The sequence below is a fragment of the Drosophila sechellia genome, chromosome 3R (assembly GCF_004382195.2).
Source record: "Drosophila sechellia strain sech25 chromosome 3R, ASM438219v1, whole genome shotgun sequence".
In the NCBI taxonomy this organism is placed as follows: domain Eukaryota; kingdom Metazoa; phylum Arthropoda; class Insecta; order Diptera; family Drosophilidae; genus Drosophila; species Drosophila sechellia.
Window position 1 is genome coordinate 13781295 of NC_045952.1, and position 26776 is coordinate 13808070.

The window sequence follows — 26776 nt, forward strand, 5'->3', positions numbered from 1 at the left end:
TTCTTCACGGCAGACTTTCCATTCACCATTGGAATTAAATTTTCCCCGAAGCTATTGGCGGCATGGCTACAAACGACCGAAGAACCAAATTTAAGAGCAAAGTTGGCGGGGTTAAAAAGATTTTGTGGCACGGGACCGAAACAAAATACAAAAACCTAGCCGTGGGATGGCGGGATAATTTTTTGGCAACTCATAAATCGATTTCCCAGCGCCCCATCCACATCCACACCACGCACTTCAAGTTTTCAGGCGGGGATTTTCCGGGCGGAAAGCCTTTGCCGCCTTTTGTTATGTTTCAATTTGGCAATTTGTGGGTGTTCGTTCGTTCGGTTTTGTGACCACCAACGCAGCCTGTGTCTATGTGCGAATTCGAGATGCGGTGGACTGTCGCCTCGAAGGATACCAGAATCCGGGTCCTTGTGCTGTCGCTACCCACGTACACACCAAAGCCCCGCTGGCACACGCCGGATTTTTGGACGACGTGGAGCGGCAGAACTGTGGCATTAGTCTTATCTCCTGAACCTTTTGTGCTCCTATGTGCGGTTTGCTCTGTGAATGACTGAAGCGGTGCGCAGTTTGCGTTTGGACAACAACTTTTGAGCACCCAGAACAATATAGTGCTATATTTGATATTTGAGATTGACTTAAAAACGATTTAACCTTATATCAAAGTGTTTCAAAACGGAACATTTAAACTAGTAGTTGCAAGAGTGGGTAGAAAACATTTGAAAAATTCTCTGAAATATTTCTCGCAGTGTATAGAGCGGATAAAAAGTGCGCCTCATGCAGCAGGGTGGGCAGCGATCAAATGTTTACTTTGTGGCTACGAGGGATTGACGCTATGTGCATCCGCTGTTGCAGTTCTTGTTTGGGTAACCAACCAAGCAGGAAGGGTTCTTCAATCCGATGTTGGCGATGTTGGCAACTTTAAAAGCTTTTTGGCAAATTTTCGCTAGTACTTGTCTTGGCCAGAAAAGCTTGTGGCAAACAACCATAATCAATCAAGGGTCTTTGAACTGCTTCCTGACAGGATGGGTACTTGAACAGCAGGGGAAATGATTTTCGGAATATTTAATTTTAGCCAGGATGAAGTTCACTTACTCAAGGTCATGGGTTATCAAGCTGAGCAGCACTAAAGATTTTTCCCAGCTTTGAAAATTAATGGGAAGTGCATTTTTGTCGGAGAAACTTTTGGTGTTGTCAAAATAAAGGGAATATGGAATATATTCAAATTTCAAGGTTTTAAGGTGCACACTTTTGTGTAATATGAACTGGAGGGACATAACGATCATTCATCATTTAGTTACTAAACATTCGATCGCTCAATTATAAACAGAACATATATATATAGAAATTACCCAACCTGGTGCTGGGTTATTAAATATGTTGTTTGTATCAGTGCAAGAACTTAATATCGATTTACAGCAGAAATAATATTTTAACAAGGGGTGTAACTAGAAAGCTTGTTCATACCCATTAACATTGCCTAGATAGAAATCTATAAATTGGGCTTGATGGAATGACTAACACTCCTTTCCAACCTTTTCTATCTATTAATATCTGTGGTATTTCGGTGTAACCATCCAAGCTTAACCCATGCTAGCCGTAAGTTTTCGTTCAACCACCGCCCGTCCCTGTGCTTAACCCATCTGCAACCTTTAACTTTGGTGTGGAAAAACTCACCCTCCGGCTAACCAGTATTTCACCTGTGTGTATTTGTGTGGTGCTAATAACCAGTATTTGCGTACAGCTTCGTGGTGTTGGTCAACAACAAAGTGGTTGTCTCCGAACTTACGTATGTTCCCGAAACTTCATCCCTGCACAGGGCAGCAGCTGTCCGTGGTTTCCGTTGATATCGGTGGATGTGGAGGTGGGGGCGATGCCATGGAAACCTCGTCGTCATCGGAGCTAGACTTCAGGTGTTCCACTCAGCACGGACGACAGCAGCAGCAGTCGCAATATAGCGTTGAAGCGGACGAGTTCAAGCTCGTCTTTCTCAACTCGGATTCATCGTCGTCCTGTCACGGCGAAGAGGAGGAAGAGGAGGAGAGGGACGTGGAGGAGGATGACACGGATTCGTCCTGCTCCACGCACCACTGTCACAGCATTGTGAGCAATGTGGAGGATTGCGATTGGGATTACTTTGAGCCCTCCATGATCTCCACCACCACGACCACGACAACTACCATGATTGCCTATACCGCGGCACGAGCCACGCCCACTCCACCGCCGCGTGTGAGGCGTCAGTCGAGCGATAGCGATTCTCCCCAGGTGCAAAGGCGACCCCAGCAGCCCAGGAGTAGCTATTGTCCCAGGATCAGGGAGAGTGACACCGGCACCGACGAGGAGTTTGTGCTGAACACCGAAAGCAGTTCGCAGACCAGCTCCGATCAAACACCACCACCCGTGCCACCACCGCCACATCCGCTCAGCATGAAGACCCGGATTAAGACGCGATTCCTAAAGAATCATCACCACCACAGTCACAATCGATGCAACTGCAATCCCGGCCAGCAACAGCAGCAACCGCAATACGTGCCCATTCCTGTGCCGGTGCCCATACCAGTGCCCATGGCGGCCTATCCCAACTGGCCAGAGATGTCGACCAATCCACTCCTGGAACAGGACGAGCAGCTAGCCGCCAGTCTACAGCAGCTATGGAAGGCGGCTGGTCACCAGCAGCAATTTGCCGCCATAGTGGCCGCCTATTCGCAGCAATTTGCGGCGGCCAGTGGCAACATGTTCGATGCAACGCCGCCGGTGACCAGCAAGAGCTACCAACAACTGCCCACCACTCCGCCGCCGATGCCGCAGCGCTTGCGCGGACTGGATGGCTTCAAGTCCTCGGCACCGGAGCTGAGTGCCTCGCTGGGATCACTGATGACGCAGTCCCTCTGCTCCACCATATCCTCCTCGTCGTCGTCGAGCACCTCGGGCTATGGGACGACGGGTAGGAGCCTGGAAACGCTGGCCAGTCCAATGCGAGCTGCCAACTCGATGCAGCAGCAGCAGCAACAATACCAAGAGCAACATCAACAAATGGCCAGCAATGCTTTCAAGCCAAAGCCAACAAGTTTAGTAGCTTCGCGTTCGCCGACGGGTGAGCAACCAGAAACGAGCAACGCGCGTCGCGGCAGCAGCAACAGTGAGAGCGACGACAACGCCAACAGCAACAGCAACAACGCAACGCCCACAACGGGATTGTGTAATGTTTATGATAAAACCGGCACATTGCCAGTGCCTCAGTGCGTTCAGGCACATGTTGCCAGTGTAGATAAGAGTGCCGCGACAGCAGCAATATCAACAAAAGCAGAGACAGCAGCAGCAGCAACACAAGCGACATCCACAAAGGGAACCGCTCTGAGAGTGGCCAGCAAATACCAGAGCCGAAATCTATGCGAAACCCAGTCAGCGGCAACAACACAAACCTACCTGGCCAGTAAAAACAGCCACGAAGAAGTGGAAGCAGCAGACGAAACGAATATACATAAAAATCAAGTACCAGCAGCAGCAGCAACAGCACAAATACAAACAGCAACTAGAGCTGCGGCTCCTGCGGTAATAACTCGTTTCGGCGGACTTGCAGTCGAAAATGCTGTTGGAAATGTGGCTGAAAGTGCCAGTGCCATTCCCATTCCCAAGCCCAAACCCAGAGCCCAGCACCCACAGCAAATAGATCGTCAGCTAGCGACGGCGGAGACTGCCAAGAATTTGTCCTCCAATCGACTTATAGAGAACATCAAGATGTCCGATGAGGCATCGCCATCGACGGCGGCTCATCTGCAGAGCGAGAGCTATGCGGCCAGTAGTGCAGATGAGGCCAGCAGCAACAGCAGCCAGGATGGAGATCAGGATAGGGAACGAGAAGTTGAGGAAGGGGAGCAGGTGGAGCAAAAGCCGCGTAGGACCACTCAACGAAGCTACAATGTATCGGGAATGATGGAGGAGCAGCAACTAGGAGAGATGGATGCAGTGGAGCAACGCCACCACAGCACCACCAGCGAATCGAGCTCCAGTAGCAGCTCAAACTCCAGCTCCAGCTCGGAATCGTGTGACTCCGATGATACGGGAACAGTGCGCGATCGCAGGCCCAAGAGGAGGAGGTTCAACAAGGTGTTCGTCGTGAATCGACAGCCCGGCGGCCGGGTGAGACGCAGTTCCTCCACCGAGGGTGATTCTCTGTCTTCCTCGGAGGCCAATTTGGAGGATTCCTCCGACAATGATACAGATACCGAGCGCACCGATTGTGGCATTGTGCTCAACTACGTGAAACCCCTAGAGGAGGAGGCCAAGAATGCGGAGGAGGCGCCGCCAGCTGCACGTGATTGCCAATCAAGTGACGAAGACAACATTAACGATGATAATGATGATGAAAGTGAACGCCGTGTTGCCAACTCAAGCGATGAGCTGGCCAACTGCATTGTAGTGGTGGGCGGACAGACGGATGACGCCGACGCCGTCGTGGTGCTGCACCACATGCGATCGCTGCCAGACGTCGAGTTCGATGGCGAGCAATCAGAGCGCCGCCAATCGCAAGCGATAGACGCCAGCGATGCCCTGGCCGCCTGCGATGAGCTGCACAGCATCTCGAACGATGTCAATCGATTGCTGGCGCTGCACAAGCAGAACTCTCAGCTGGAGTTGAAGCTCCAACGCTTGCGCCAGGGAGTGGCCGAAATCAATGAGGATCTGCAGCTGTCCACCGCGACGGGCACTGATGTGGCTGCCACCCACTGCACAACGCAGCCAGGTAGTGCCGGGAAACCCGACGAATGCAACAGCCCTTCTTCTCGGAAAAGCCCCTCGACCGTGCTAAGTTCTAATGACGTTGGTCCGCTGGGTCTCACCCGCTTACGGCAGGTAGAAGCAATGGTAGAGGTAGAAGCAAACAGTGCTGATGGCAAACTGCGGGATGAGCGGAATGGACGAACAGCTGAGCAAACCGAGGAGAGGGTCGTCACATGCAGCCAAGCATGCAAAATAAACGACAACAGTGACTACTCGCTGGATTCACTCTCGGCAACTTCGGCGAGTTTGTTGGCACCTGAGCACCAGCAGCAGCAGCCGCTCCAGCAGGTAGAAGAGAGCGCTCGCCTACCTGTCGCCGCTCGCGAGCAACGATATCGCCGTGGAGCGAAATCGGAGTCGGCGGAGTCGCCAGTCGAAAATGAAATGTTAAACGTTGCGGTCGCTTCACGTGCCGTGCTCCTCGGGGGCAATAACAACAACACACACAGAAACGATAATAGCAATAACGAAAACACTAACAACAACGACGGCGAACTTGGCCATAATAATAATGACGCTTTCGCAGCACAAAAGACGAGAAATAGCGGCTCGAGTGTGGTTGTCGGCTGCGATATTAGTGATGTAGTGAGTGTGAATTCAAATGTGAGTGGTGAAAACGAGTGTGACTTCGACAAAATATTTGGTAGTCATCAGCTAAACACTCCAAGTGCATCAGCAGCAGTTGCAGCAACAGCAGCATCAACATCTGACACACCTGCAACATTGCCCAGCGAACTGGCTTCGCCCAAAAATTCACTTTCAGCCAAGTATCGCAGTTTGGTCATGATCAACAAAGACAATGAAAGTGCAGCTGCCGATTACGAAATGGCAAACAGCAGCAGCAGCAACTTCAGCAACAGCAGACACAAAGACCCGACCAGCAGCAACAACAGCCACACTGTTGGCCAGAACTTTGCGAGTGACTCATTTCGCGCCATGGAACCAACGGAACTCGTGAGCAGCGATCGCGAAGCTTACAGTGTGGACTCGCTAAACGAACCGCCTGCTGTGCCGGAACTCAGCGTGGAGGACGGTTTGGCGGATGACGATTCCTGGGTGGAGGAACTGAGTCAGCGCGGCGAGGATGAGGACGAAGATCTCAGCAATGCTACCACCACACCCACGGCAACAGACTCCGAAGATGCGGAGGGGGAAGGAGAAGGAGCCCGGCGACATGGCTATATGGATCGAGAGGAGGAACTGAGGGGATACAACAGATCTGCCATTGACTTCACTCTGCACACCATCGTCGAGGAGAGTTGTGAGGAGAGCGAGGTGGCCTCCATGCGGGCGGACAATGAAGACGCGGAACTGGAGGATGAGGATCTAGCCGAACGGAGAAGGCAGCGTACCTTGCAGCACCACCATCGATTAAGTGCCTCTGAACTGGAGAAGTACTTCTTCTTTGGCCTGGGAGATGGTCGAGTAATGAGTTCCATTGATACACGCGGAGATGACACTGCATCCGAAGTGAGTTCCGAGTGCTCCGAGAGTCTTGACTCCCTACCGCATGAGGATCAGCTGTTGGATACAAGTGGAGCTTCCGATCTGGCCTCTTCCCGCCTGGAAAAGTACTTCCTCTCCGGCTTCATGGGATTCAGTGGTGCAGAAAAGCAGGCGGAGAGCGATGAAAGTGGTGGCAGTGTAGGCAGTGATAGTGAAGGACAACCCAGTCCCAGTCAGCGCAGAAAGCGACTGGTAAGAGCCAGGGGAACACCTAGAAGTCACAACTCCTCGCTGGATAATTTGCTCCTGCCAGAATCAGACACCCTGGATGCCACAGTTACTTCTGCGGGCGGAGCAGCTGCAGCCACTGTAGAGGACACCTCGGAATCGGAGGCGGGCTGTGACGACACTGTGATTCATTTGGCCAATGCCGGAGCTTCGGATGGTTCCTCCTCGGACACCATTAAACGAAAGAAACAACTGCGCAAGCGCCACGACTCTCTGGACGAGAAGAAGCTCCACGATCTAGAGCCTTCCGAGTGCCGGACTCCGACTCCGGGCAGCAGTGGTCAAGTGCAGATGCAGTCCCAGGCGAAAAAGCAACAACAGCAGCATCACCACAGCCGGGACAGTGGCTTTGTGGGCAGCAACGATGATCTCCTGAAGGCGGCACCAGATTGTGAGCCACCCAAGAGCCCAACGCCAGCTCTGGAGCAGATAAGTGAGGATCGGGAACCGGTCCACAGTCAGATTAGTCTGGCAAGGATGGATCAACCCAGCACCTCAGCAGCTGCTGCGGTAGCCAGCACACTTCCCAGCCAACTGAAAAATCTTGCCCTGCCCAATCTGGTGCGAAAGGATAGCTTCAACAACTGGAGCTCCGACGAGGAGACCAACCTGATGATGAGCAAGATGCGGCAGTTCTTTAAGAACCTCATTGTGGCCACCGCCAATGCACAGCAGAGCAAGCCCACTACGCCCAATCAAGGGCCCAGCACCACCAATGTCAACACCACGCCCAGTTCCCAGCGCAGACTGGCCAAATCCCGGCCAGCTCAGTTGGCCTACTTTGAGAACGAGCTGACCCGACTGATGAAAACCGTGCCGGGCATCAATGATGAGCAGGTGCGCGAAATAGTGGAGTACCTGAGCAGTGAGGATACGTGGTCTGATTCCTACGATTCTTCGGACTACACGAGTTCCGATCTGGAGGGCGGTGAAAGGAAGGGCCAACTGAAGGCCCAGATCTCCGCCAGCTGTCAGCAGATCATCAACAAGTTTGAAATTGACGAGGAGGGTGACCGAGGTGATGGTGGACTGCTGGACGAGAGCCAAAGTGTGCCTATGGAAGCATTGGTTTATCAGAAATTGGTTGCTTCCTTTAGCAAAGTGGCGGCTGGTGGAGAACCGGAAGCAGAAGCCACAAAAGCGGTGGAGGAAGCAGAGCCGTCGACGGAAAGATCCCCGCAACTGTTTGCCAAGGTGATGCAGCATATTGGCACCAGACTGGTAGCTCTGATGCACGAAGTGAGCAGTGGCAATGAAACACCTACTCCATCGCCGCAAGGACAGCGGCATCATCGAAGACTGCAGGCCAAGATCTCGGCCACCACGACGGAGGATGAGGAAGATGAGGTGGCGGAGCAACTGAGAGCCATGCCTATCAAGCAGCTAAAGCTGCGAAGCAAATCCCACGATCTACTGCTGGACGCCACCACGCCGCACTCGCATCACCTGCACCACCAGGCCACAGTGCATTATCCAGCCGGCGGAGTGGGATCGGGAGCGGGAGGATCCGGCGGACCCGGACACTCGGACAACGCCGGGGAGGAGTGCGGCGTGACCAGCGACTACGAGCGATTCTCGTGGCGCGGCAGTTTTGAGTCGGCATTACTGGCTAATGGCGACAGCAGAACGAGGCTCAGCCAGCTGAGCCAACTGGACAGGGATAACTCGTCGTCTGCGTCCGCTTTGGCTGTTGCAAAGCGCCGATCGGCAGGCGACCTTCTCTTCAGCCAGCACCAGCAGAGCCTTAGCCGCGAGCAATTGGATCGCGTTCGATCCTGCGGCAGCATTGGAGGCGGCGATGCCCATCACCACCAATTGGAGTCCTCACCGGCCAAGCCGTGGCTCTCCTCCGCGGGATCCTCGATTGGCGGTGATTCTACGAAGGATGTGCGGCGCTCTAGTGTACCGGATGCCATCTACGAGACGGACTCCAGCGATGAGGCAGCCTCGCATCAGTTTGGCGGCGCCAGATCCACGTTGCCGCGCAGTCTGAATCCCAACCAGGTGGTGGCTAGCACGAATTCACTACCCCGCTTACCCACCACCGGTGTTGGTGCTCCCATAACCAGCACCCCCAAGACAAAGTCTCAGAGCGCCCTCAACCACACGCCCTCCAATTTGTCCACCGTTTCGGCCACTGGCAGTGCCAAGAGTGCGAGATACCGCTCGCCAGGATTGGCAGCTCGAGCAGCGGCCGTCAGTGGGGCAGGAGGTGCCTCAAGTGGTGGTGGTGGTGTGGGTGCCAGCAGTGGTTCGACGGGCAAAAAACTAGGCGCGGGCTTCCAGTTCCTCTACTCCAAACGCGATGCGCGCAAACGTCTCAACATGTCAGCTGGTGAGTTGCTCAATGCCCAATGTTTACCTTTTGCATACCTCGGGGGTGGTGGCCACACCTTCAGCGTGGAGTCGGGTTGGGCATGGGTGGTGCGTTTCTAGTGCGACACGCACAGGCGTCAGCCGGAGGGCTCAAATAACAGGCCATGAAATTGCTTCCTTCCTAATGAAAAATTCCGCACTCCAAGTGCGAGGAGTTGGGCATTTGCAGGCATAGAAGTTCTGGGGGAATCTGATCCTTAGACGAGCATGAGACAGATAACCTTAAGGCGAGGTGTACACTGGAAACAAAAATGTATACCAATATAGCAATTTCATTTAAATTACAACATAAATTTTCTGTGAATATATATTACTCTTAATAGAAAAATGTATATATAGTAATATTAGTATAGTAGCAAGAAGTTCGTCATATTTTCGCAAACTTTGGAAACGAGGCAGTCGCACCCTGAACTATTGTATGCTGATTAGGCTGTGGCAGGAATCTCGGGAATGTGCCACTTCCTCCCACAGACCTTCCATAATGATAATGATGTTGATGTAGCTAGCCATCCCGAGAAGCCCACTCACAGATACACACTCACACCAAACGAAATGGAGACATTTGGCTCGCAGACAGCTGCCTTACCCGAAATAAACTCAATCAAGGTCAATTAACTGTATCCATATTAAGCGCCCCACTCATAGCCAACTGCTTCTCGGTTTCCAGTTAGCGTCTAAAGCGATTTTCGCACAGTTGCGTAGTCAGAGTGTGTTAATGTGGCTCCAAATGTATGTAGAAGTAGTTTTCGATGTGTGGAGCAGTATGTGGATGTGGATGTGGCTGTGTTCCGCTTGGCGGGGGCGTCGATTGTAGTTTTTTGCTGTTCTCCAACTATTATTTGGCCGAAAAGCTGTTTTCGCTTTTGTGGCCAACAATTATATACCGCTTGGTCAATGGAACTCGAACTCGTTGCTCAAAAACATGGGCGCAGGCGGGCTTTGAACTGCTGTGTCACTTAGAGATGGGGGATAAGGGATGATTTGAATAAAAGGCAAGACACTCCTTAGTGGAGCTAAAAACCAAGTACAAATTGTTAGATATATCAAAAAAGTGTTTACCTACATAAATGTAACACACAAAATTACCATGACTGTTTTTAAGAACGCAAGCACATACTTAATCGTAGTTATGCATTTTAATATCGAGGAAAACATATTAATCATTAAAAGAGAAATCGTATGGAAACTCATTTCGGCATAATGCCTTTTATATTTTGTTTTGATAATTCAACGTTCCGGCACATTAAGCCGCAGATAAGCCATTAAGCATTCATAGCCCCACATAAACCGTGGAAACTATATATATTACATTTTAATAAAACTTTCATTGCTTAAGCACATGGCTTTTGGTTCAAGAAATACATTAACCAGCCATAATTATCAATTTCGACACAATGAAGTTGGATTTTATAGAAGAGACCACCAAGGTTTTCTGACAGCCGTTTCACGTTGTCATCTCTAAAACAGTTGTGTTTACACAGTTTCTATTTCCAGTTCAACCAACTCGTTTGTCTTCGCCAAAACACAATTAAATAGGTAACCCCCTTGAGACTCTTTACCAGTATTGAACTTCTGTACACCCATTCGTTACTTAAGCTCTTGACGTTGATAAAGAGCTTTGCTCGTTGATTTCCTGTATTTATTTCATTTATTCATTTTGCATACAACAATTAATGTTTTTGTGCCCACAAAAGAGGTGACATCGCCGCCAGAAGAGGTTCGCTTCGAAATTATACGTTTCCCCATCTAGTTTCGTGCATCGCTGCACTGTCGGAGTGCGGAAGTGGTCCGTGCTCCGTGTCCACGTCCATTTGCCATCCCGCACGATGTCCGTGCCCATCCGGCAGCCGTTTAAGTGTTTTGCACCAAAAACAAATCCCAACTGCATGCAACAATAATATCGCAGTGCAACGATTTCCACAATTATGCAAATCGAACCGACTTGCAATTATCGCAGCCGCATGACGGAAGTTTCGAATGCGAATCGTACTGCCAGCGGAAGATCACCCTGTAAAAGATACCAACCGAATGAGCGACCATCTCCAGATCTCGGCTCACTTTGGCCCCTAATTAAATTAACCTTTCTGCCCCACAGCCGAGACAGAATAGCCAGAAATGCGAGAGGAATGTCCCTCTCTTGCTGCAAATCTCGCTGGATTGGCGAGGAGAGATTGACGAGTTTTAAAACAATAACTGGGTTCAAGATTTTCTTGAGTTAATCATAGTATACCAAGTCATAGGCTCGGCAGGAACTAATTTCCCAAATTATTTAATTACACATGTCTATTCATATTTAATGATTTATCAAGAGATATATTAAAAACTTTCTTCTCGTTACTAAAATAAATGCTTCTTCCGAAATTTCTCTTCATCAAATCTCCAAGATCAACCCTCTGCTGGCGATTGATGATCGTGCGCTCTTGTTAATTGCATTTTCATTGGCTAGGCGCCCCTCGCGACCTCAAAGTTCAATATATAAATAATTGAATAAAACTTAGATTTTTCGGTCGCCCTGACCATGTTCTGTACTGGGGTTCTGCCACTGAATCCCGTCTCCGGATCAGTTGATTCGAAACGCGTAACGTGACTGGAGCTCCGCCGCAGCGATGTGCTCTATAAGGCCACGCGAATTCCGATCTTAACTCCAACGATCCGATTGCTGGCAGTGAAAGTGAAGTGTTTCGCTCACTTTGACTTTTAGTTCGCCGGGTTTTCGCTTTGGGTTTTCGGTATTAGCTGGTTGTTTTGCCTTTGTTTTGTTTGTGGGGTTTAAGGTTTTGGGTTTGGGATTTGGCCTTCCCGCTCACGTTTACTGGGTGCTATGCTAACATTGCGGAAATTATAGAAGTGCCATAAAAAAGCGAAAACGAAATGCAAACATTGTTCGGTTCGGTGATATTTGTCAACAAATCGTGACTGCATAAAAGAAATTCAAATTTCCAAAGCAGTGTGCCAACATTTTGACGACCCTTTAAGCCGTTTTAATGGATACTTTTCTGTTTAAGTGCGATTTCGGTTCACTAGGCCATTTCCAATGCTCTGGGTGTAATCTGACCCACTTTTATGGGCTAACTGCCTCGATTGTCTGACAATCTGCTGCTCCCCTTCGATTTCACGCCATCATTTTCGGCCATCACCTGAAGGCTGTGGCAAGTTCAGGGCCGCTATACATTTCGACTTAATTAAATTGACTGCTGACGGTGGGCCATGCAAATGCTTTTATGACCCAGGTGGCAGCTATCTAAGATAAGCGCCTCTAAATCGGCGATCAAGTGCTCCAATTACGTGTCCGAATGACCAAAGATTGCTTGTCGTCAGGCATCTTATCAATCTATGTCATATTTCTTAAAAATATTTACTTTACCAGCTCTTTTCCGTAATATATCTCAGATATTAAGTGGAAGCTACTTTATCACTCGGGAAATACAAAAGACAAACAGCTTGATTTAATTGCCACGGATTTCTGGCAAACGATAGATATATAATGCAATTTAAAAAACTTTCCATTAAATGGTATTTTATCAATTTTATTATCCATGACTTTTTTCAATGATTTCTAATATAAACTTTCACTGTGCAAAACGGAACCATTGTAACGAGCTACAGATTGTTATAAAACCTTATCAGCAATATTCAAAAGATAGCAAATTATTTTGTCAGGCTAAAAACCTAGCCCTATCATAGCAAATAGAAAAATCATTGCTTGCTATGATAAATAATGCTAGAAGGGGAACACTTTTCGATTAATGAAGTTCCAGTGTTTTACTCAAAACTAATGACTTAATCGTAATTAAAAATATTTTGGGTACTTATACAATTAAAACCACGGCTTATAACTTTCGAATGGCGCTATGTAGGGTATTGAGAAATCCATGAGATGACAACTGTCAACTGACGGAATCGGCAAAGCCAAAAGTGATATAAAACATTTGCAGTCGGCTGCGGATGACACCAAAAAAAAGCGGTCACCAATTAATGTTGCCACCAAAACGCGCAATTGTGAAATGAGAAATCGAGAAAATGAAGCAAGTGACTCGTTTAATTGGCCCGCGACAAATGGCAAACTCGAAGCTGAAAGAAGCCCCCAGCTATAATGCATTCGCCTCTGCCTCCACCTCCTCCAAGAAATCCCAGCCAGCTTCGACTGCACCCGCTCCACTGGCTCGAGTGCACAACTATGGCAGAGTGAAGTCCACGCCAGCCGGCTCCTCGCTGCCCTCCAGTTCGGCTGGGAAAATCCAATATGCAGCTTTAAATCGAATGAGAAAAAAGCAGTCTGAGGATGGAGGCAAGAAACTGAAGCGCAAGTCAAAGTGGCGTCAACTTTTTGGCCAATGTTGGTGGAAGAAGAGACGACGCCAAAGGAGCTATCAGGATTATTGGAGCAGTTCGAGGGAAAAGTCAAAGAAAAGTCCCTTTTTCTGTTATTGCTGCCGAAGGCGAACCAATGGATATGGTTACGATTCAGAGGAGGAAGATGACGACATCGATGCCAAGGTGGCTTCCTACATTGTGGAGATGAAACAACGCGAGGCGGCGGCCAACGGCCAAAGTGAGAGTTTAGTTGAAGAGACACCGAATCCTGTGCCCCAGGAGCAAGTGAAGCAACTACCCACGCAGCTGCGATCTCCGCCCATAGTTAAGCGACGAGCTTGGACCTGGGACGACAGTTTGAGGTCAAACTCGGATAGGTTTCTGGAGACCCTAGAAGATGATTTGCCGGCATCGTCAGAGGAAGTGGTTGCAGCTGCTTCTGGGGGCAGGACTTCATTAATCCTGCACCGTCGCACGCCACTGCATGTGACCTTCGTGGAAAACGAGGAGGAGCAATCTGAGCGGGAGGATCGTCAAAAGCAGGAACGGGTGACGGTGCAAGGTAGGCGGCAAGTGCTCCCTCGGATTCGTCTGCCTGCCACCAACTGCATGCTCCTTGCACCGACGCCTCAAGCTGCTTCTCCCCGCAGATATCTTCTCATAATGCACCAATATAACTATTTATTCTAATCTTCAATAGAATAACTTATCTATATGTGGGATCTTTAGATAGATGCACTTAAAAGGGCTAAAAGCTCTACAGAACTATCTTTCAAATATATGAGTATAACATTAAAGTGTAAAGTAAAGTGCCAGGGGGGCTTTAGAAACAATGATCATTAATGGAGCTAAAAATTCCAAGAAATATTTTCCATCTATCTACTCTGATCGTTAATCATCAGCGCACATACATAGATCATTAGCCATAATTGTGGAAAACTCGAGTGCTAATTGATGAATTCTCTCTTTTTTTGTTGCAGAGGAAGCCAAAGTGGCCGCCGAGGAACTGTCACGATCGCCGGTAATTGGACAACGGCAGGCAGATGGATCGGGCAGTCCCATTCAGTCGCGTGCCTCCACCGAAACGTGGCCCACTCAGTCGGATGAGGACATCGATCGCCTGGTGGCCATGCATCAGAACCGCAGCAGTCTCAGCTCGCTGGGGGTAAGTAAATCACAAAACTAGTCCCAGTGAACTATGTGACTAAACCATTATGTTACCCCATGATAGGTTCGATCGGAATCTATGGCCAGCGTTTATTCGGGCGCCGGAGAAGGTCGCTATGGCACCGTGGTGGTCAAGGGTCAAGTGGAGTTCGCCATGCAGTACAACTACAAGCTGAGCGCTTTGGAAGTGCACGTGGTGCGCTGCAAGGACTTGGCTGCCGTCGATGCCAAACGCAATCGCAGTGATCCCTACGTGAAGGTAAGTTACACTACCAGTTCCCCACTTGAAGTATTTTACTATATCTTGGCTTTAATCCCATTTAGGTGTATCTACTGCCCGACAAATCGAAGGCTGGCAAGCGCAAAACCAAAGTCAAGAAGCACACGCTGAATCCCATCTTCGACGAGACGATGCGCTTTCACACATCCATTTCCAGCTTGGAGTCACGAACATTGTGGCTCACCGTCTGGCACTCGGATATGTTTGGGCGTAACGACTTCCTGGGCGAAGTCAGTGTCAATTTGCAGGGGCGGCTCTTCGACAATCCCCAGTCGCAGTGGTACCTCCTCCAAGAACGCGTAAGTACCTAAGCCGATTTTTCTGATTTATTGCATTAAAAAAATCCGAAAAGAAATAGACATAAATATATACGTTCTTTGACTTACATTTCTTAAATCGTTTCAGAGCGAACCCTTCGACGAGGTGGCTACCTATCGAGGTGACATCGTAGTGGGCTTGAAGTACATTCCCCCAGAGAACATCAAATCCTCGTTCTTTTCGCGCGGCTCCTCGATAACAGGCAGCTCCTCCAACTTGCGCAAATTTGGAGGCAGCATCAAGTCGGTGGCCTCCAAATCGGATCGCACCTCAAAGGGCGGCCAGCTGCATGTGCTGGTCAAGGAGGCCAAGCATCTGAGTCCCATCAAGGCGAACGGCACCTGTGACGCCTTCTGCAAGAGGTGATTACAACTATTAATTCATGACATAAATACATAACTAACCTTAATATATATTCCCAAGTTATTTGTTGCCCGATCGGACGAGGAGCTCCAAGCAAAAGACGCCGGTGGTGAAGCGCACCCTGCATCCCAGCTGGAACTACACATTTGTTTACGAGGACGTCTCCCTGGAGGAATTGTCAGAACGCGCCTTAGAGCTAACCGTCTGGGATCACGATCGTTTAGCCAGCAATGAGTTTGTTGGCGGCATACGATTCTCGTTGGGAACCGGTAAGTTCCAGCTACTAATCCCCCATTGAAATTCTATTAAATGGTTAATTTTATACAGGTCGCAGTTATGGCCGACAGGTGGAATGGATGGACGCCACTGGAAAGGAGCTCTCCCTGTGGCAGAACATGTTGGATCGTCCGAACTTCTGGGTTGAGGGCAGCTTGGTGCTGCGTTCCAGTTTGGATGGCATTCGAGCCAATTTGCCATAGGCCAAGTTAGTTTAGGACCAGGACAAACCACAAAATCGCATTGTATTGTATTAATTAAGCGATAATTATCAATTAACGATCACGTCGACTCTGAGAAGCATTACTAGCGGTATAAGACAAGAAACGATTGTAACCTTCATAATTTAGTGTTAAGAGTGTGGAATGATGAATACTGTATTTCTGAATACTCGAATACGTAGGAAAATGACGCGATGACGCTGCAAGTACCGCAGATACGGAAAAGCAAAAAACAAAGTAATCAAGGCAGGCGAAACTAAGCAAAAACCTTATCAAGTTTATGGCACTAATTGTAAGCGCAATTCTCAGCTATTCGATGCAGATAAAAAGTTAAAAAAAAACTGTAAAGCGAAACGATGCGGTCCCAAGGTTGGACCGTCTATACATTAAGACAGTTTGTATGTGTGTGTTTTTTCCACCTCTCCCCCTCTGAGAGGCAATCGCAATTGGCATACTATATGCGCTAAACTACGATATAACTACAGATAAACACTACGGTTAAAACCTAGTTAAACCGAGGCATAAGCTTACTATGTATAACTATCCATAACACCCGAGAAATACAAATAACATTTTTGTAAATTCAACTTTTTGCTTTGTTTCCATTCTTTCGTTTTCTAGACCTTAAGCGAGCTGCATTCTAAACTATATATATGCATATATCTATCGTGACATCATACATATCGTGAACATTGTGCAAATCCAGCTAAGCTTCATGCCACAACTACCTGCAAAAGGTAGATACCCACCATAGCAATCAATGAATCAATCAATTCCCATAGCAGCCAAATATTTCACAGCCCCCCAAATCTGATTATTGTGGACTTTATATAGGCATATACATTATTGAATAGCCCTTAGGTTGTAGGGCAGCTCTATATGATGATGAATTGTTTCAGAGAAATCACTTTTAAGAATACAAAAACGAGTCTTATGAATGCTTTTGGTGTAAGTGGTAAATACCGATGCCGATAATACAAAGTAATATTTAACGTTGAATGATACTTGACAAAAATTTATAGAAGATGTTTTTTATAAATGAAAATTGCTGAATCACTCGTTGCCTAAATACCGCTTGTCTTTTATACTCGATGTTTTCGAAACACACAAGTAATGCACATAAATAATGCCTGAAATTCGGTGATGATCTGGGCATGATGATAGAACATACATTTACACACTTTGGTAGCACGGATCGCCACAAACGAAGCCGATGAATCAATGTGAAAGTGCAGCAGCAGTTGAGTGTGGTCATAGAATACTTTCTCTAAATCAACATAAATGTCAAACAATAAGCAGCAAATATTGCAAAAGTAATTGGTATTTAGTAGCATAGAATAAGCGCAAGTAGGAACCACCACCATATACACACAGATACTTGTTCTACCCACAAATAGTTCATAATCTAAGATTAAAGCGTTTTCTGTTGGTTGGCTCCCTAATCTAGCCATAAATTTTGTTGGGAACCCAATCACACACCCACACCTAATATACATACAAACACACACACACACACACACCTGTAGCTATAGTTTATTCCCTCTAAGGTCTCCAAAGTTTCAATGTTTACTACATGTATATTTTTCTACTACTTACTATATATGTACTTACCACCTAAATCAAGAATATCACTTTACCCTAGGATCGCCGCAGGAGAGCAGGTTGTGTTTTAACAATCGGCACCCGATCCTAACCTATCCACTTACTCACTGAGATGGTGCTATATAGTCGTATATAGGATACTCGAGTACCCTCCGTACTCAGTCTCAGGTCGCGGGAGAACTATGATAGATCTTTTTACCTTTTTACTGTGTACGTGCATTTCGGATTCAACTGAACAACTATTGTGAACTAGTGTTGATTATACATGTTTATGGATGCGATGCAGACGTCACACCTATCTACTTTATACATAGACATCTACTGAGATACGTTACTTATAACACCTTTACAAGCAGTGAGCACTCCGGTCGCATTCCGTAGTATTACGTGGTATTAGGCGATTCGACGAGGAGAGTATTTGTTATTAGTCCCAGTTCGCAAGGATCGGGAAACCCTAGTGTTAGGTGATTTCTATAGAACGTTTTCGACGATTCCGACGCATCCCCTTGGATGCCAGGCAAATTACACAGATTAATGTTACAGATATTGATATCAGAAGTATTTATGTACCCATTGTATTTGTTAGCGTTCGCCAGAATTGCTCATAGAAAAACCCAAAGAAGAAGATACATTTTGAATATTAACCCCGAAAAAGGATGAGTTTGATTAGGGTTAGAGGGCCCAGAGCCTTTCCCTCCCCCCCAAAGATACACGAGTTGCGTTAATGTAGAAAACTTTTTTAGCGAATACACACATAAGATACACAAATATACATAGTTATAGCAGAGGATATGAAAAACGCTGCGGTTGCCTTCCTAAAAGCATTAATACGTATATCCCTGTACTGCCCTGAGAACAATATTTTGAGCTCGTTTATATGGTTTTACATTGAATTCTATATTTAGTTTGTTAGTTTGGTTATTTCTTTGCTAAATAAGCTAGAGAACCTTTCTAGTTTCAAATTGTATTATCTGGCAACCTGCGACAGGGGCCCTAAATCACTTCTCGCCATGTCTGCGTTGGACTTTACACTTAGATTTAAGGAAACAGACCTTTGATCGGTCAGTTTTGCAATGCGGAAATCCCAATTGAGATTCCGAGCTGTTGTACGCTAGAGTTTGTAAGACTTTCCATGGCAATCGGGGCAGGATGAAGAAGCGATCAAATTGTAGCCGTTATTATGTTTATGGCATTTAAGCGTTACAAATTACAAGAGTTTACATAACCATTTACAAAATACAAGATACTTATGACCCCTTTACTTACAAGTAAGTACTTAATACAATGGCAACAATACCGACACACACGACTCCAACAAGCTGATGAACTCAAGAAATTGGCTCAATACAAGTTGCTAAGTTAAAATAGTGTTATAAATTGTGAACAGCAGTGAATCAATAAAATAAAGCAAACTTCACATCTACTGACAACTTTCGCAACTACACTGTCCACTTCTTTTGCTAATACCCTTTGGGATTGGTTCTTAAAGTCTATTGGGAAATACTTCGAATGGGCTCTACACTCTACACTTCCGCTTCCGTTTCGGATTTCGTTTGTCCGTTGAGCTGGTGCAGCTTCACTTCTTCGGTGGCTTCCTTGGACACATCGTCATCGTGGCGACGCCAACAGTCAAAGGACAGCATGGATTCGCCCTTCCCAAATGCCTCTCCATCAGCCAATGTGATGGGCAGTTGTCTGTGGAGAATGAAAAGGAAAACACATTTCAACACGCCTCCTTCCATCATTTCAAATACCATGACCCTTACCTATTGTTCGTTTCCGGCAGCATGAGAGTGCATCCGGATGCGGTAAGTAGGAGCAGCGCCAGGATGAGGGACGGAGCGGCCGCCAGCTTAGTACCCAGATGAATGAGGTAGGGGGACACAAAGGAGGCACCCGCCGCAGCCAGATGCACTGCAGCAATTCCGCGCGAGCGCACACAAGTGGGCAGCAGCTCGGAGGCGAACTGCGAGGTGACCGTGTAGCACATGGAGATGGCCAGCCGCATGGGCAGGGCGAAGGCCAGCAGCAAGGTCACGTTCTTGTGAGCGCCCTCCGTGGAGAGGGCCACGCCCAAAGCGCAGGACAGGAGTCCGGTGCAGAGCATGGCCAGAAATGCAGTGGCTTTGCGGCCAATTCGGCTCTGCAGTAGGCCCTGAATAAAGCCAGACGGGGGAACGACCACCGCAAAGAGCGAGAAGACCACAAACGGTGAAAGTCCCAGGCCCTCCACATTCCTAGAGATGGTATTGAAGCTCAGCGAAGTCAGCATACTATGAAGACAAATATGGAAATACCAAATATTAAATAGACAAAATTATTAATTACAAACCTCACTTACAAAGTGAAAACCACCAGCAGCGATATCTTCCTCAGATTAGGAGTCCGCAATAAATCGAAAATTCCTGCCGTTTGTTCCGGTTGGTTTGAAAGCTTCCTCTTGACGATGCAGTTCCTCCTGAAGGCTTCAAAGTCAGCTGCTTTCACCTCCATTCCATTGAAGTGGGCAATGTGCTTCAGTCTGGCAATGGCCCCCTCCACATTTGTACGGGTGATTAGCCACTGAGCGCTCTCCTGGACCACAAAGTAGAACAAAGCCACCACTAACTGGAGCAAAGCCGAGCAGGTCAGGTAGATTCGCCAGTTGCCAGCCAGTACGGAAAGCCAAGGGGCCACCAGAGCTCCCAGACAAAAGCAAATGCCCAGGGTTCCACTAATGGCCATATTCCTTAGTTTGGGTGCCAAGTATTCCAGCACTAAAAAGGGTATTAAATTATGAAATATTATTTTTAAAATCTTAAAAACAATGTTAATCTACGCAAAAACCTGAACTAATAGAAGACCTTTAAAATGTATTTTTTGATATTTTATATTATTATTAAGTATTTTTTGGTACCATCTGGTAAAGCTATTGTTGGAAATCCAGGAAGTAATAAGGAGTAGGCACTGTTGTTGACTCTGAATTATATATATGTATGTATGTACCAGATTTTCCACGATCTACATTCTTTCTCAGCGCTATCTCGCAATGCTTACCCAGAATAAACATCAGATAATAATTTGCTGTAGCGGCGAGCCCAGAAATGCACCGAAAGATGGCGAACTGCACTAAGTTGGACGCGTAGGTGGTAAGAAAGTCGCCCACGAATCCACATTGATTGGCCAGGATCACGGCTCGCACTCTGCCGATCCTGTCGCCCAGGACGCCGAAGGTGAAGGTGCCCATCAGGGAGCCCAGGAAGAATAGAGATTGTCCGATCCGTGCCTTGTAGGCATCATTACACACCCAGTTCAGCTGATCGATCGAAGATACCACTTTAAATTGGAAAACCTTTCGCATATCCTAATAAGCTCACCTCTGCATTCATGCTCCTGAAGCCAAAGTCATAGTTGTATATCCAACGCTGGCACGTCTCATTACTCACCGTCACCCTGTCGCCCTCGATCCTATCCAGTCGGGTGCAGGAGGCCTCCTTGCCAAATTGGGCATATATGGCGGCGATCTCCTCGAAACTACGATCCTCGAGCGCCTCATGATAACACCAGTGCTGGGGCACAAACCCAATTATGTTCTGCGAGTAATAGTGCACGGTCGTCGTGAAGGCTATGTAGCCGAGCAGCAGTATCATCAGGTACTGATAGCGACCCGCACTGCCGCACTTCTCCAAGATCTGGTCGAAATCCATGACGTGCTCTCGCTGAGATTCTATTAAGACTAAACCCCGCCAATCCGTGCCGAGGCGAAACCGTTCCGATTCCAAACGAGGCGCGGGTAAAGAGTGCTAGGTGGCCGGATTCGCACATTGAGTCTACGTCCAACCGCGATAAGATAGTTTTGAGGCAGCCTATCGTCTATATGGCGGGCTGCTCAAACGCAGACGCTTTATTATTTAAGTGAATTCACTCATTCACTCCAATCTAAACAAACGCCGGCGTCTCACCGAGGAGGAAAGCCTTCTCTGGACTAGATAAACACACCACGCGACCTCAGAAATGCGAATCAAACACAACAACAAGTTCAGTGGACTCTTAATAAAACCAAAAAACGAATAGCTGATCTTCCCCAAGTGTAATACACATGAGGTCAGTAGTGCACTTAGATAAATGCTGGCATAAAAACCATATACCCTGTCTGTATCTATACAATTCAGGGCTTTAATAACTTATGTTGTTAGGGCTTTTCAAACCCAATTATAATTATGTTTAAATGCGGGCTGTTCCATTCTTTCGCAGACATACGTACATATATTTTATCATCCACAAGCTAAACAAAACTATATTATGACTAAATCGTTCTTATCCAAACCACCGACAACAATAATTATTAGACAGTCGTCTTGTCTTTCTTATTGTCAGCTATATTATCTTGTACTTTAAACTCTAATCAGATATATGCTTATAATGTTGTTATGAAATAGTCTGCAAGTATATATAAAGAGACTATAAATGTTTAGTATATGAATTTTAATAGCAACATTTTCGTTAGCTTGATTATAAAGATCACAAGCAATATTTTACAAAAACTTAATTAACATTATACTGTTTCGGCTAATACTTTGCTCAAAATAAATTATTATGAACACAGTTAAATGCAATAGGCAGCTACACTAAGGCAGTATCCAATCCTGACATTATATTAAGCACCTACTTAGTAAGTACGCTTATCCCCCATTAGTTTCTCATTGGTGTCAGCGCTGAGATCGTGTTGATCTTTCTTTTTAAAGCCTCTCATAAAGTCGAACATCCGCTCTCCCTTGCCAAACTCCTCGCCCTCCGCTAACGTCAACGGCAGCTTTTTGTTTCTCGTCTCCGACAGGAGCAGGCAAATCCAGGCGCTAACTAGGAGCAGAATACAGGTAATGATCGAGGATGCTGCCCGGAAATATGTGTCCAAGTGGAGTATAAAGGGCGAGATGAAAGACAAGGCTGCTGCGGTGACATGAATCACCGCCAGACCACTGGATCTCACACAGGTGGGCATTAGCTCAGTCGATATCTGCATGGTGGATCCCGTGGTCACTGAGATCCCGAACCGGCACATCAGCAAGAGGCACACCATCACCGTGGCGCTGTGCTGCGTCCAGAAGGTCAAGAGAATGCCTGTGGTCGCAGTCATCAATCCAGTTGCTGTCATGCTGACCACCGAGGTGAACTTGCGACCGAAGTGCTTCTGGACTTGGGTCTGGAAGATGCCTGATGGAGGCAAGGTCAGGGCGAAGAGGTTGAACATTACGAACGGCGAAATGCTGAGACCTTCCACATTGCGAGACATCGTGTTGTAGCAAAGCGTCACTATCGAGCTAGAAAAATTATATACATTAATTAAATTTTTTAAAATATTAATTTTTTAATTTACTCACAAGACGACCGTCACATAGATCAGGCGGAGACGCAGGCGTGGCAGCTTGAATGAGTCAATGAGGCGTGCCTGCTTCTGCATGGACATCTGGCTTCTGGCCTCCGACTCCTTCGTCTTGCAATGCTGACGGAATAGTTCATAGTCCGCCTCGCTGACAGCGCGCCGATTGAACTTGGCCACACGGCGTAGCCTCAATTCAGCTCCATCGAAGTCGTGGCGCGTGACCAGCCACTGGGCGCTCTCCTGAATGAGAAAATAGAACCCGGTGACCAACAGCTGCGGCAGGGCGGTCCAGACCATAAAGGAACGCCAACTACCCAACCAGACGGCCTGCCAAGACGCGCATATCAGGCCCAGACAGTAAAAAATACACATTGTTAAGTTCAAGCCCACGCTTCTCATCGTCGGAGATACGTACTCCAAAACTGTTATATTTGGTAGGAAAGTTAAGACTATATAGATAAGTCCAAAAGCTACTAAATGATAACATACCCAGAATAAACATGAGGTAGGAGTTTGCCTCTGCAGCCAGTCCGGATACAAATCGGCTGGCCGAGAAGGTCACCAGGGTCTCCGCAAAAATGGTAGCCGAGTCGCCCAGGAAGCCACACCAATTGGCCAAAACTACAGCCCGGATGCGTCCGATCCTATCGCCAAGTAGACCAAACAACAGGGTGCCACACATGGAGCCCACAAAGAACAGGGACTGACCCACTCGAGCCTTGTACGCATCATCACATACCCAATTCAGCTGTAAACAATGGAAATGCTCTTAGATGCAATGCACTCAAGTGGCGCCCAAACAGGGACATACATCAGCGTTCATGCTTATGAATCCATGGTCATAGTGGTAAATCCATCGATTGCAGGGCTCACTGCTGGCCGTGGCATTGCTACCATCCATGTTGATCGATGCCAGTCGCGTGCACGAAGGCCTCTTGAATGTGGCGTATATGGCAGCTATTTCGGCATAGCTACGATTCTCCAGCTGTTCGTGATAGCACCAGTGATCGGGCACAAACCCAATGACGTTTTGGGCGAAGTAGTGCCGGGACACAATGAACATCAACAGTCCGTAGAGAGCCAACAGCATATACTGGTAGCGATGGGAGTCACCGCACTTGACCAGTATCTCGTCAAAGTCCATGGCCATGTCCGCAGATGCACCACTACGTGGGTGCCTTCAAAGTATCTGTGTTCGGTGTGGTCCGCTCTCTTCCGCTGCCACGCACGTACTGCCACTGGCAGTAGTAGCCAGCGCTGTTGGTCCTCTGCTCTGCTCGGCGAACGCCTCCATCGAAATGTTAAGAGCGCGTTGTGAAAGCGGCTGCGGTGAACTGATATTGGAGTTAAATAGTCGAATCGACGACTCTTGCTGCTCCCTCTCCGCAGCTGATAAGTCTCCTATTCAAGTGGGCGAACTGAACTGAGCTCGGCCCGATTCGATCATAACTTATAAGTTGTGATTTAATTATTGGGGTTGATAAGCGACTTGGTTGCTCCCATATCATCGCTGTAATCGGCAGTCTCCTATTCAAAATATACAACTATGTTGCTGTTTATTAATGCAGACAGTTTTGTTGATGCTAAAGACTTTACACCCAGCTAACAATGTTGCGTGGCCAATTTAGAGCTGAGAAATACATTTACAATTTTCGACTGCATATCGGGTTATTCAAAGTGTGATGCATTTCTTAGCTTCGAGTGATAAGAATGTTAAGCTGCTATGCAAATTAATTAACGATATATTTTTTATTACATATATTTTATATAACAACAGCACTTACTGCTGAACAGGCTTATTGATCAGAGTGTCCTCCTCAACAATGGTGGGACCCATTTCCAGCTCTGATTTACTGCCTTCCCCTTTAAACATATAACGAAGAAAGTCAAATATGCCTTCTCCACGACCGAACTCTTCTCCTTCGGCCAAGGACATTGGAAGCTTCTTATTGCGAGTCTCTGGCAGCAGCAGGCACACATAGGCTCCGGATAGGAAGAGCAGACCCAAAATGATCGATGGAGCTGGCTTGAAGTAGGTGCCCAGGTGAAGGATGTACGGGGAAAGGAAGGAGGCGGCAAATCCAGCCACGTGCACCACGGCCACACCCCTTCCCCGCACGCTGGTGGGGATTAGTTCCGTGGAGAACTGAGAACTGGCGCCATCGGCAATGGAAACTCCAAATCTGGCCGCCATTGTTAGACCCACCAGCAGCAGTACATTTCGATTGTTTCCATCCAACCCACTGCGGTGGCCTTGCGACCCATTCGATCCTGGAGCAGACCCTGTAAATAACCTGAGGGTGGCAGGGTCAGCGCGTTTAGGGAAAACATAATGAAGGGCGAAATGCCGAGACCCTCAACATTGCGAGCGATAGTGTTGTAGCAGGGAACGATGATTATACTGCAGATACAAAGTAAGTCATTAAATAAATCAATACATTTCATCTAGTACTTACAATATAAGCAGCAGTTTAAATGCCGTACTGCGCATGCGCGGCGTTTTCAGCATGTCCAGCAACTTTGCGTGCTCCTCCCTGTCGTTATCCTTGCGATAGTGCTGCTCGCAGTAGCTGCGAAAATCCTTGAAGTCTTCGTCGGCCACCTGGCGTCGATTGATCTTGGCCACGCGCTTCAATCGCCTAATGGCTCCATCGACATCGTTTCGAGTGACCAGCCATTGGGCGCTCTCCTGGACGAGAAAGTAGAACAGCGTAACCAGCAGCAGCGGAACCGAGGAACAAGCCAGAAAGATGCGCCAGTGGCCCACCCAGAAAGCTAGCCAGCAGGCTCCGATCAGGCCAAGACAGTAAAAACTGCCCAAAACTGTATTTAGACCCACATTTCTCAAAGAGGGTGAAACGTATTCGAGAACTGTCCAGAAAGACCCAATTAAACTAGTCATTGAATATGAACTCCAATTACTTACTCAGTATGTACATGAGATCGAGAAAGATGTCAGGCTGTCAGCGAATATGGTTGAGAAATCGCCCAAGAAGCCACACCAATTGGCCAAAATCAAGGCCTTAATGCGTCCTATTCGATCACCAAGCAGGCCGAAAGCCAAAGTTCCGCACACCGAGCCCACAAAGAAAAGCGACTGACCCACTCGGGCTTTATAGGCCTCATCGCAGACCCAGTTTAGCTAAAACATAATAACAACCAAAGCTAACATAGTTTTCCCAAAACAGAAAATATTTTTAATCATGCACTCACCTCTGAATTCATACTTTTGTACCCAAAGTCGTACTTATAGATCCACCGATTGCAGAGCTCCGTACTGAGCGTGTGATTCTGCCCATCCTGATCGATCTTCTCCAGCCGCGTGCACGAGGGCTTTTCGAACTGAGAATATATCTTCTCGATTTCAGCGAAACTGCGATTCTCCAGCTGCTCGTGATAACACCAATGATCGGGCACAAAACTGATGACGTTTTGCGAGAAATAGTGCATCGAAACGACGACCATTAGGTAGCCATAAAGCGCCAGCAGTACGAACTGATAACGACTACTGTTGCCGCACTTGGCCAGAATCTCCTCGAAATCCATGCTGCCGTTATCAGATTTTAGCAGTTCCCAACTTTAGCGGCGTTCGCAGTGCTATGATAAGCGCATATCTGAGGAATCCCACATTTATGGAGGCGTTTGGGTAGTCAACTAATCGCCAGCAGGTTCTCAATATCGGTTTTTTAGTCCCAAGCCAAACGTTTTAAAGGGTTCGGGGTTAGTGAACGCAGGCGAAACCCGTTCCGGATTTGTATGTTCCGCGGACAGGGAACGCACATAGCCAACTGGTTGAGCCTGAGACCCAGTCTCGAGTACCAAGTGCTCCCACTGCGGCGCCAATAAGAGAGCGGTGCTTACATGAGAGCCCAATATACCTTTCTCCAAACTCTTTAACGCTCTTATTCAATTATGCGAAATTTGAAAAATGACACTCGGTCACGTTTCGAGTGAAAAAGGCGGTTTGAAAATTTG

The 26776-nt window shown here is 47.5% G+C and overlaps 4 protein-coding genes across 12 annotated transcripts in view; 1 reads left to right on the top strand and 3 right to left on the bottom strand.

The window, feature by feature from the left end:
- Positions 1 to 16424, top strand: part of LOC6606350 (synaptotagmin-like protein 5) — a 46611-nt gene extending 30187 nt beyond the window's left edge. For 4 of the 8 annotated variants that reach the window (XM_032722776.1, XM_032722775.1, XM_002031119.2 and 1 more), the window contains 7 exons: positions 1826 to 8857; positions 14193 to 14377; positions 14444 to 14638; positions 14704 to 14958; positions 15065 to 15339; positions 15401 to 15609; positions 15668 to 16424. In XM_032722776.1, the coding sequence (XP_032578667.1) occupies positions 1826 to 8857; positions 14193 to 14377; positions 14444 to 14638; positions 14704 to 14958; positions 15065 to 15339; positions 15401 to 15609; positions 15668 to 15819 (8303 nt within the window). In that variant the 3' untranslated portion in view covers positions 15820 to 16424. Of the gene's footprint in view, positions 1 to 1825; positions 8858 to 11476; positions 11628 to 12755; positions 13775 to 14192; positions 14378 to 14443; positions 14639 to 14703; positions 14959 to 15064; positions 15340 to 15400; positions 15610 to 15667 lie in introns of those variants that run through there. The other 4 variants (XM_032722779.1, XM_032722777.1, XM_032722780.1 and 1 more) reach the window with 3 other exon arrangements.
- A 1736-nt stretch (positions 16425 to 18160) lies between these two features.
- On the bottom strand, positions 18161 to 21216 carry LOC6606351 (solute carrier family 22 member 6). Of its 2 annotated transcripts, XM_002031120.2 has the most exons (5): positions 20796 to 21210; positions 20476 to 20734; positions 19781 to 20195; positions 19206 to 19712; positions 18161 to 19134 (listed from the first exon to the last, which is right to left on the bottom strand). In XM_002031120.2, the coding sequence occupies exons 1-5, from the start codon at positions 21123 to 21125 to the stop codon at positions 18963 to 18965; spliced, it is 1683 nt and encodes a 560-aa protein (XP_002031156.1). In that variant the 5' UTR covers positions 21126 to 21210; the 3' UTR covers positions 18161 to 18962. The 2 variants fall into 2 exon arrangements, with proteins under 2 accessions (XP_002031156.1, XP_032578673.1); XM_032722782.1 differs by lacking the exon at positions 18161 to 19134 and having other exon boundaries at positions 19625 to 19712; positions 19772 to 20195; positions 20796 to 21216.
- A 668-nt stretch (positions 21217 to 21884) lies between these two features.
- LOC6606352 (solute carrier family 22 member 13) lies at positions 21885 to 24389 on the bottom strand. The gene is made up of 4 exons (XM_002031121.2): positions 23613 to 24389; positions 23291 to 23549; positions 22800 to 23223; positions 21885 to 22739 (listed from the first exon to the last, which is right to left on the bottom strand). The coding sequence occupies exons 1-4, from the start codon at positions 23949 to 23951 to the stop codon at positions 22088 to 22090; spliced, it is 1674 nt and encodes a 557-aa protein (XP_002031157.1). The 5' UTR covers positions 23952 to 24389; the 3' UTR covers positions 21885 to 22087.
- Positions 24390 to 24535: 146 nt separating this feature from the next.
- On the bottom strand, positions 24536 to 26554 carry LOC6606354 (organic cation transporter protein). The gene is given in 4 exon segments (XM_032722445.1): positions 24536 to 25036; positions 25039 to 25202; positions 25258 to 25943; positions 26015 to 26554. Coding segments are annotated over 4 exon segments (1638 nt in total). The 5' UTR covers positions 26348 to 26554; the 3' UTR covers positions 24536 to 24581.
- Positions 26555 to 26776: the final 222 nt, after the last annotated feature.

What these genes read in the sequence shown, in the direction of transcription:
- LOC6606352 (XM_002031121.2), bottom strand. Translation starts at nt 23,951, where the DNA reads ATGGCCATGGACTTTGACGAGATACTGGTCAAGTGCGGTGACTCCCAT. An exon ending in TCATAAGCATGAACGCTGAT is followed by an intron (nt 23,550 to 23,612) that starts GTATGTCCCTGT and finishes CATTGTTTACAG; the next exon opens with CTGAATTGGGTATGTGATGA. An exon ending in CTACCTCATGTTTATTCTGG is followed by an intron (nt 23,224 to 23,290) that starts GTATGTTATCAT and finishes CAAATATAACAG; the next exon opens with TTTTGGAGTACGTATCTCCG.
- LOC6606351 (XM_002031120.2), bottom strand. Translation starts at nt 21,125, where the DNA reads ATGGATTTCGACCAGATCTTGGAGAAGTGCGGCAGTGCGGGTCGCTAT. An exon ending in TCAGGAGCATGAATGCAGAG is followed by an intron (nt 20,735 to 20,795) that starts GTGAGCTTATTA and finishes TCGATCGATCAG; the next exon opens with CTGAACTGGGTGTGTAATGA. An exon ending in TTATCTGATGTTTATTCTGG is followed by an intron (nt 20,196 to 20,475) that starts GTAAGCATTGCG and finishes TACCCTTTTTAG; the next exon opens with TGCTGGAATACTTGGCACCC.